Here is a 10,765-nt window from a genome sequence, read left to right on the forward strand (position 1 = left end):
AGCTTATGAGGAAATGCCTAGTGACATTAACAAAAATATAGGATGAAAAGCTCAATGTGGGGGATGAAAAGACCATCGTGGCCTTGCTGAAGGCTTGTGGCAAGCAAAAGGATTTGCATAAAGGCACTAAGATACATGCCGATGTACTGAAATGTTGATTACTAGGAAAGATTACTTATATAGGGAATGCTTTAGTCAGTATGTATGTCAAATGCAGCGAGTTTGTCAAAGCTGAACAACTGCTGGGCGAGCTTCCTAAACAAGATATGGTGACTTGGACTGCATTGATTGCAGGTTATGTTCAACATGGGTCTCTAGGAAGATTTTGAAAAGCTACCAAACCTTTTTAGCCAATATATACAGATGAGTCTGCTAGGTTTGCTGCTGAATATAGATTTGAAGTCTCTAAACTGGAGCTTGCTGTTGCAAAGCCACATTCTCCAGACAACTGTGCTCTTGCAAGAGAATGTACCAATGTGAAGATTAATTGGGTGTGCATTGGTTCATGCACTGGTGGGAAAATTGAGGATTTTATTTCTGCAACCAGAGCTTAGTGCTGATGGAAAAATTTGTGATGAAATATTTGAGACAGCAGGATGCAACACTCCAACTAGTCCATCATGAGCAGCTTGTTTAGGTGGTCCCAGGGACACATATGCATGTATGAATGATCCCGAGGTTTGTGTGTCCACTTCAAAGAGGTAGTAACATTCTTTGAGGGAAAGCTTACAAAATTGAGGCAATCAGTGACCAAGTTGATGTTTGGCCAATGGCTCTGTTATACTTTGATGCCACAGTTTTGTAGTGAGTGCAGTTCTTGTACGTTATTCTAGTTTCCCTACAGACTTTGCCCCAATTCTTTTACCTTTGTTAGTGTCTTGAAAGCTTGAGCTTGCTTAGGAGCCTTGGAGTAAGGCCAAAAATTACATGCTGAGATAAAAAGGACATGAACAAAATTTGTTTGTTGGCAGTTTCTTTGTTGTAATTCACTTGACAAGCAATATAGTGAACGTTGGCATCAAAAATTGAGATATTCTTGTTAGCCTCTTTCCTTGCAGCATTTTGAACCCCGTGTTTAGCAGCTCTTCGACGAACTCTACGACATTTCTGGTGAACCTGACATGAAAGCGCTGCGTCAATTTCCAGCAAGATGGGAGACTCGCAAGAAGAGATGATGGACGAGAATGTCATGAAGCATCTATTTCAGTCGTTTACATCCTATATGCAGCAGCAAGCACACGCGAAACGTGATAGTGATGCCATGGATGCCTTGAAGGCTGTTCAACAGGAGATGAAGCAATTCAACGGCCAACAAGTTTCACTTTACCTGCATTTGTATGAAGAAAAGATGAAGTTTTTTGGGGTTTCTCAAGACATTCGGAGCCGCTACTTCTTGCGGATCGTGGTTCGCGCGCTTGAGGTCCGAATTTCAAAAATTCTAGGAACACATGCTGGTTGGACAGAGTTTAAGAAGGCATTAAAATATGAATATTTCCTAGAGGATACAGGTCTTATGAACCGCAGGAATTTCTTAGCATGGGTTTCTATGCCTAATAAGGGACTTTCAGTTATACCGCCCTTTTGCGAGAGTTTGAGAGCCGCTATGATCAGTTGGATGGGATTGAGCAGCAAGCTTTGGAAATGCAGAAGGTGGAATTATTTTTACAAGCTGCTGATGTTGATTTACAGGAAAAGTTGGATGATCTTTTGGAAGATCAAGCTACTGATTCATGCTTAAAGACCGAGTGGAGACATGTCATTGATGCTGTGCACTTGTTAAGAAGCGGCGCAGGAGGGTACGATTGCATCGTAATACATGATCTACTTCTGAAAAATCCTTGGAGACCTCTACTTCTACCCCTGCTGCAAGTTTTATGCCTAAGCCTACTCCTCCTGTTGTAAATCTATCAATTCCTGCTGCTCTAGTGCCCTTATCAGTAGATGATGTTATTAAAGGCTTGGCAGATTTGACAATAGAGGCAGTCAAAGCTGAAGTTGGGAAGTTAAAAGAGCAACTTATGTCAGTACTTGTTGTAGCACCTCCTCTAGCTTGACTGCTTTCCTAGCTGGCCAAAGAAAAGGGAGACGATGTATTTGGTGTGATAGTACAGAGCACCAACACTGCAGAGATTGTGATGCTTTTCAAGAAGCGCGTAAGAAGAACGTAGTGTTTTGGGGACAAGATGGGAAGATATGGCTGACAAAGACTGGTGCCCCTCTTGACACGAACTTTGGTAAGGAAGGCATGAAGAAGCTCGTTGATGATATGGCTGCGCGATCAGCTTATGTGAGTATTAGAGGAGATGCTTCAGCTTATGGAGTCCAGCTTAAGCAGAAATCAGATGAAGACTCTGCCTTATGGTCCTCTGCTTTGGAGATAGCGAGAAGAGGGAAAGTTCAGGCATCCACTATGACTCATGTGGGCTCCAGCATCCAAGGAGAAACATGATGGGATTCTCCTTTTGATAGGTATTCTATTTTTGCTTATATGGCGAAAACACAAGGTTTAGATGCCATGGTTGAGGAAAAGAGAAGAAGAGATGAGGAGGGTCTCAGCACCTCCAAAAAGACTAGAGGGGGTGACTTTGTTTCGTCACATGTTACAGCTCCACCTATGACGAGTTCTCCAGTACAATCAGGTTGTGAACAACCTATGGTAGACAAATCGATGAAAGAAAAGAGACAACCAAGAAAGGAGCCAGGATTCAAGCTCTTGTCAGACCTTGACATGTAGACGGATATGAGTAAGATTTTTCATGAAAGAATTTTAAATAGTGAAGTCACTTTTACTATTGGTGAAGCTCTTGGGAATGCTAGAAGAGAAATACAGGATCAGATGCAGGATCTTTTACGGAGGAAACAACATGCAATGGAAGGACCTGCTTTACAGGGGTTATGGCATGGAGCTTTTGGGGAAGAGCAAGATGATGCAGCGATTGTTGAGAATGCTTCTGTCAACCCGTAGTTAGAGAAAATAGTTCAGCCTATGCAGTATGAGGATGATGATACCCCTATCCTCATTCCTCGCAGCCATTTTTCACGTAGTCGTTGGGCTAGAGCAACCACTGAGACGGTGGTAAGGATTGGAGAGAAATAGATTCCTTTGGTCGCTTTAGTTGATCATGGTTTCGAGATTAATCTTATTGCTCAAGGTGTTTATGAGAGTGGCAAGTGGCCTATGGATGCAAAGCATGACTGGCGGATGAGAGTAGCCAATAATACTTCTGGTGATATGTATGCTGCTTGTTCGAGCATCAGAATTTCTATTGGCAATGTTGAAGAGGATTATCATTGCTTTGTTCAGGATTCTTGCTCTTATCCGATTATTCTTGGATAGCCTTTCATTACAAAAGCAAGAATGGAGACGAAAGTGATGGATGATGGCTCAGCCTATGCATGGATACGTAGTAAGGATGGTATGCAAGTTATTCAGTTTATGACTGTTGGAGTAAATCATCTGAGAAACAAGGACTCCTTGCGTGAGGCACCACTACCTGCGAAGGAGTTGGATTTTCATTAGGTATCATTGTCTTGCGAGACACCAGTGGTACGGAGCGGAGAAAAGAGGAGATCTTGCCTCCTGCCAGGCCTGTCTTTCTCCACTAATTTTTTTGGTTTTTCTTTAGATAGTTCAGTGAGTTATCAGAAAATTTCAGATTTGTCTAGAGCTGCCAGGCAGTACATTGGTCGTAAGGAGAAAGAGTTGAAGACTGCATGTATTTTGCAAGCAGAAGAGCATGTGGATGGGCTATATGAAGGAATGTCTTATGCAGATACATTGTCTGAGATGGAAAATATGCTAGAAGTTGATGTATGTAAGGGTTCAAAGATCATACCTGTGCAAACCTTGTATATGTATCAGGAAATTTTTGATTTTATGCTGAAAACAGAGTTAGAAGCTGAGAAAACTCAGCAAACCAAATCTATGGCTGATCTTGATCAACTTTCAGAGTTGCAGAGGGCTGAAACTTTTCAGCCAGCAGAATTAAATGCTGGAAAAGTTCAGCATATAGAGTATGAGGCTGCATCATGGCAGTCCACAGAGCAGAGGGCTGAAACCTTTCAGCCAACAGAGTTTAATGGTGAAGAAATTCAGCATACAGAGTTTCAAGCTGCACCCATGCAGTCCATAGAGCAAAGGGCTGAAATCTTTCAGCCAACAGAGTTGAGAGTTGCTGAAAAATTGCAAAAATTGCAGCAAAGAAAAGAGTGCCTGACTGATGCCAAGGTTGACACGAAGTATAAAACAGTTGATTAGAAGGTTAAGTCGGTTGCAGGGCCGCTTCCTCCTGATAGTGATGAGTAGATAGAAAAAGCTATGAAGCAGCCTATGTTGAGAGATCCTGCAAATATTGGCCATGAATTTATAGCTCAAACTCTTGCAGAATTGAAGATTGGAAATGATGATTTCTTGCTTCCAGTGGAAAAAGAATGTTTTAGAGAGATGCTTGGACGACATGGTAAGGCATTTGCTTTCTTTCCTCATGAAATTGGCTGCATTAGTCCCGAATTGCTTGTGCCTATGGTCATCTTCACTGTTCCTCATGTGCCATGGAATATACGTCCTATACCTATGCCTAGGGCACACTTGCCAAAGCTAATAGAGTTGTTGAATGAGAAGATTAAGATGGGGATTTTGGAACCCTTTTCTGCGCCCTATTCTAACAGGTGGTTTACTGTACCAAAGAAGAATGGAACCTTCAGATTTATTCAAGATATGCAGCCCATGAATAGAGTGACAATCAAGAATGTGGGAACAGGACCAGTTGTGGATGAGTTTGCCGAGGCTTTTGCAGGACGAGCCATCTATTCCCTAGGTGACTTGTATTTTGGTTATGACCAGTTTCAGCTTGCCTTGGAAACCAGGGATATTACCACTATGCGGACACCTATTGGTCTTGTGAGAATGTGTACCTTGCCTCAAGGTGCCACCAATTTAGTTGCTCATATGATGAATGCTATGCATAAAGTTCTGCGAGACTATATTCCGAAGTATACCATGCCTTTCTTAGATGATGTGCCTATTAAGGGTTGTGCAGAAGAAGAAAAGAATGAGAGTCTTGATTTGTGAGGATGTAGACAGTTTGTGGCTGAACACTTGGTTGCTTGTGAGCAAATATTGACATGATTAGAGGAGGTGAATTTGACTCTTTCATGGTTGAAATCTGTCTTTGGTGTTAATGAAGTCATCATAGTTGGGCATATGGTTGGTTATTATGGCAGGAAGCCTTCACCTGCAAAGGTGGATGCCATAAGCAAGATTGCAGAGTATTGCTCGACTACTTCAGAGGTGTGGAGATTTGTGGGAGCTTGTGTATTTTACATGATTTGGATTCCTCATTTTTCTCACATAGCAGATGTTCTTTATCAGCTGCTTCGAAAGGGGCAGAAGTTTCATTGGGATGAGAAGCATTCAAAAGCCATGCATAAACTCAAGAAGTTGTTGTAGTCAGCTCCTACTCTTCGCAAGGCGGATTATCATTGTGGACGGCCAATCATGTTGACAGTTGATACTAGCCCTATTGGCATAGGTTGGGCAATGGGACAAGATGATGCTGATGGGAACAGATATGCAATCTGCTTTGGAGCTAAAGTTCTTAATGAGTGGCAGAGGAGATATCCGCAGATTAAAAGAGAGTTGTGGGGAGTATTTTATTGGTGCTTCAGTTGTTGTGGAAATAGATTGCTTGCCTTTGGTTGGCATGATTACTAGCTGTTTGACTCCAGATATAGCGATGCTTCGGTGGATTGCCTATATTAAATCATTGAATCCAGAATTTCGACACATAGCAGGAAAAGATAATCCAGTTGACATGCTGTCTAGAGCGAGATATGGGGATGAGGAGTTGTTGCTTGCAGAAGATGATGAGACAGAGATTGCAGCTTCTGTCCTTGTTCATGACTGTCATGTATCTACTGTTGAAGCCTTTATTGAAGAGCTCTATGTTGGCGAGTGGCTGCAAATTGGTCATATCTGAGTTCATTGACTCGAAGAGCTGATTGGACAGATGATGTATTCAAGAAAATAAGAAGAAAGGCTTATGGGTACTTCTTGAAAGATGGTTTTCTTTGGAAGCACCCAAAGAAGAGAGGCGGCCTACCCTTGAGAGTGGTTTGTGAGACAGCGACGCAGATACAGATTATGCGAGAGTTTCATTAGAGTTCTTGGGCTGGACACAGAGGTGTATGGGCTACCTATGAGAAAATCAAAGAAAGATACTGGTGGAAAGGGATGTATAAGGATGCTTCCCACTTTGTGGAGACTTGCAGGGTTTGTCAACTCTACTCTTTAGTGCGGCATCATGATGAGTCGCATTCGACCTATCCGCTATGTATGCATTATAAATGGGTGGTTGACTTGGTTACTTTGCCAGTGGGACTTTGGCAGATGAGATATCTTGTCTTGGCCAGGGAGGATCTTACAAACTATGTTGAAGGCAGATCTTTGCGGATGAAGACCACCACTACAGTATGTAAATTCTTGTTGGAAGAAATATTTTGCAGGTATGGATGTATAGGCAAGATTACTGCTGATCGTGGAGAGCTAGATGCAGATGAAGCTAGAGAATTTTTCTCACAGCCTATAATCCAGAGGGGAATGGCAAGAGTGAAAGAGGGCATCCACCGATAGTTAAGGCATTGACAAAAGCTTGTAGAGGTCGGATTGGAGATTGGCCAAGATTACTACCTTTTGCATTGTGTGCAGACCGTTCTACACAAAGCGTGACTACTGGATATATGCCTGCAGAGTTGATGTATGGGAAAAAACCTGTCATGCTTACTGAAATTTGTGCTCTCACGTGGAGTGCTCTTCCTTGGCATGAGAATTTATCAAGAGAGGAGCTTCTAGCTCTTTGGATTCGTCAACTAGAGAGAAGGGCAGAAGATGTGCAGCTAGCAGTTGATCGTTTGAAGGCAGCTCGACTTAAAAACAAGGACAGGTTTGATTTGAGGCATCGCTTGCGGCCTAGAGCCATAAAAGAGGGAGATTGGGTTCTAGTCTACGACAGTAGCCTAGAGAATCAGCATAGCAGCATGAGAAAAATGGTTCAAAGATGGTTTGGACCGTATAAGGTGAAACAGGTTTTTGACAATGCTACCTGTGAGTTGGCTGAATTGGATAGGACGGTATTGAGGGTGCCTATTACTGGAAAACGAATCAAGATTTTCAAGAGAAGAGAAGATGAAGAGTATGCACTTGAAGCATTGCCAAAAGAAGAGCAGTTAGAAGCAGTTTTAGCAGAAGAAGCAGAGAATATGGATGATGTAGCTGATGGAGAAACAGGTCTACCAGAAACTGATGAAGAACTAGACTTGTTTGTGGACTTAGATGATCATGGATAGTTGGCTCATCCGGAGGATGCGCAGATTTAGAGGGGGTGGATGTCGTGCTGCTCCGCATTTGAGCCGTAAACACCTCCATTTTTGTTGTGCATCTATGTTATCCTTTCACATGTGTTTCATTGTGTTTGATTGCTGCATTATCTTTCTGTCCTTTTTAGTACCCACATCCAATGTACATACTCCACTTCTGTGTTTGTGTTTGCGTGTGTTTCTGTTTGTGTGCATGTTTGTGTGTATCAGAAAAATATGAAAAACTGATGCCAAAGAATATTATCATGCTGTCAATTTCAATGATGAATTCCAAGAAAAGTGCAGGAAACCGTGGAATCAAAGGAAGCTTTGTAGAAGCCAACATTTAAGCTATGAAGATAAAGGTTGCACGTGAACAAGGCCAACGTAACATGCGGGACAATGCATTTTTGAAGAAGATACATTGGCACTACATGCAATGGAGATTATGATGGAGAGGGGTCCTTGAAGAAAAGAGACCTACTTGAGGGTCAAAGACAATACAACTCTTTAGTTCGCTCCATTGAGGAAAAGGTTACCAAGTAGCCTATTATGCTAACAGGCAGAGAGTTGCGACCATATCAACTAGAAGGTTTGCAGTGGATGTTGTCTTTGTACAATAACAACTTGAATGGCATATTGGCTGATGAAATGGGGTTTGGAAAAACCATTCAAACAATAGCTCTATTGGCATATTTGATGGAAAACAAAGGATTAACTGGCCCACATCTCATCATCGCACCGAAGGAAATTCTTCCCAATTGGGCTTATGAATTTGCCACATGGGCACCAAGTATTGCTATAGTTTAGTACGATGGATGCCGTATTGACCGCAAAGACTTGAGGGATTTATACAAATAAGAGGGAAGATTTAATGATTTAATCACTCATTACGATTTAATCATGCGTGATAGGAGCTCTTTTTGGCCGTGCCTATTCTTGTCACAGAGGACTAAAGCTAAAGAAAAACGAGGTAAAGCCTTAGTGGCTTTTTCTCTCTCTCCCAGGTAGTCAATCAATAAAATCTATCGAATCAGCTAGGGTGCAGGGATAAGATTCCATGGTTCTGATCGTCGGATGCAAATCTATCTCTCCACATGAATTGGTGGTGGGCGACTGGGGAGGACGAAGGTGTATATGAGAGAAGCGCAAAGTGCCAGATGACCGTCCAAAAGCGCACTCTGACGGGACGATGATGGTGTCTAGTGCTCACACATAATGGGAAGCTACAAACAACGGACTATTTCTGAGCTTTTGAAAAGAACTTCCAAGTTTCATAAGCCAAGGGTAACTGCTATATTGGAGGGAAAAGCTTGAATGCAAGGGCCTATGGATGAAACTGATAGTGAAGTCGATTATAAAGCACTAGAGGCTTGTGCCAACTGCAAAAATCACCTTGATGGAAACCAGTCTCAAAATTGTAGCTTATGTGGAACAGGATACCACAGTTTTTGTCTGGAAATGCCAGATAATGCAGCTCCCAATACTATCAGGTGTTGCTATAAATGCCTGGTACCTACAAAGCACCAGAACTTTCTCAAAGAATTGATGGAGTAGAGTAGCAAGGGTTATCTTATTTTGATGGTTGAGATAAGAGAGATCTCCAGACTGTAAACACAAAATGCTTAAGGAATCCAAGTGGATTGACATGACAGCTTTTATGATCCACGTTGGATTCATGAAGAGCTTGTGAGGAAATGCTTGGTGACATTAACGGAAATACAGGATGAAAAGCTCAATGTGGGAGATGAAAAGGCAATCGTGGCCTTGCTGAAGGCTTGTGGCAAGCACAAGGATTTGCATAAAGGCACTAAGATACATGCCGATATACTGAAATGTGGATTACTAGGAAAGAATACTTATATAGGGAATGCTTTAGTCAGCATGTATGTCAAATGCAACGAGTTTGTCAAAGCTGAACAACTGTTGGGCGAGCTTCCTAAACAAGATATGGTGACTTGGACTGCATTGATTGCAGGTTATGTTCAACATGGGTCTCTAGGAGGATTTTGAAAAGCTACCAAACCTTTTGAGCCAATATATACAAATGAGTCTGCCAGGTTTGCTACTGAATATAGATTTGAAGTCTCTAAACTGGAGCTTGTTGTTGCAAAGCCACATTCTCTAGACAACTGTGCTCTTGCAAGAGAATGTACCAGTGTGAAGATTAATTGGGTGTACATTGGTTCATGCACTAGTGGAAAAATTGAGGATTTTATTTCTACAACCAGAGCTTGGTGCTGATGGAAAAATTTGTGATAAAATATTTGAGACAACAGGATGCAACACTCCAACCAGTCCATCATGAGCAGCTTGTTTAGGTGGTCCTAGGGACACATATGCATGTATGAATGATCTCGAGGTTTGTGTGTCCACTTCAAACAGGTAGTAACATTCTTTGAGGGAAAGGTTACAAAATTAAGGCAATCAGTGAACCAAGTTGATGTTTGGCCAATGGCTCTGTTATACTTTGATGTTTGGCCAATGACTTGAACAAAATTTGTTTGTTGGCAGTTTCTTTGTTGTAATTCACTTGACAAGCATTATAGTGAACTTTGGCATCAAAATTTGAGATCTTCTTATTAGCCTCTTTCCTTGCAGCATTTTGAACCTCGTGTTCAGCAGCTCTTGCACGAACTCTACGACAACGCCTAGGGAGGTAACACTTGCATGTGGTTAGACCTACCATCCCACTAGCATGCACACAATGCACCACTCAAAAATGGCACACACCCACATGTAATGTACCTTCCTTTTCTTTTCAGGTTTAACCAAAGGCCCCACCACCAGCTTCAAAGACCCCATCATCCATGCAATGCCCTCCCCATCCTATGCCACGTGCCATTAGGCAAAGCACGACCAATCAAGGGGTGGACACAATAGCCACAATTAGAAAGTGAATGAAGAAGCTCATTGGGAACAGCACAGGCGAACTCAGCACGGAGAGTCAAATGATGTAGCATCATTTTAAATTTCAAAGATGGACCCGCCCCTCAACCTCCCTCCAACACCATGGATTATATCCAGTGCAAGGGCCTTTCAGTTCCATAAATCCCTCCAACACCAGGGATCATATTCAACATAAGGGCCTTTCAGTTCCATAAATCCCTCCAACACCAAGGATTATCTCCATTTCAAGGGCCTTCAAGTTTCATAAATCCCTCCAACACACCTCCCAACGTGGCTTGTACACAAACTCAAAAAGCCACTTGGCTGCTCCAACAGCAGAGTTTGACTCCCCACCCAACAAGTGCCATGGGACTGGCACTCAACTAAGAGGGGGATAATGTTGACCCTCAAATGAACAAGGTGAAAATTGTAGAAAATCTAAAGTAGAAGACAAAAGCCAAGGAAAAAGAGGAATTGGAAAAAAAGGCATGCCAAGAAAAATCGGGAAATATAAGAAGTAAGA

The 10,765-nt window shown here is 42.2% G+C and overlaps 1 protein-coding gene across 1 annotated transcript; it reads left to right on the forward strand.

The window, feature by feature from the left end:
- Nucleotides 1-200: 200 nt before the first annotated feature.
- Nucleotides 201-9,366, forward strand: LOC148036377 (pentatricopeptide repeat-containing protein At3g09040, mitochondrial-like). Its single transcript, XM_087678929.1, has 4 exons — nt 201-294; nt 364-491; nt 8,792-8,865; nt 9,009-9,366. The coding sequence occupies exons 1-4, from the start codon at nt 201-203 to the stop codon at nt 9,364-9,366; spliced, it is 654 nt and encodes a 217-aa protein (XP_087535055.1).
- The last annotated feature ends 1,399 nt before the right edge of the window (nt 9,367-10,765 follow it).

This window comes from Lygodium microphyllum, chromosome 5 (genome assembly GCF_053477565.2).
Source record: "Lygodium microphyllum isolate KBCC chromosome 5, Lygodium_microphyllum_v1.1.10, whole genome shotgun sequence".
In the NCBI taxonomy this organism is placed as follows: domain Eukaryota; kingdom Viridiplantae; phylum Streptophyta; class Polypodiopsida; order Schizaeales; family Lygodiaceae; genus Lygodium; species Lygodium microphyllum.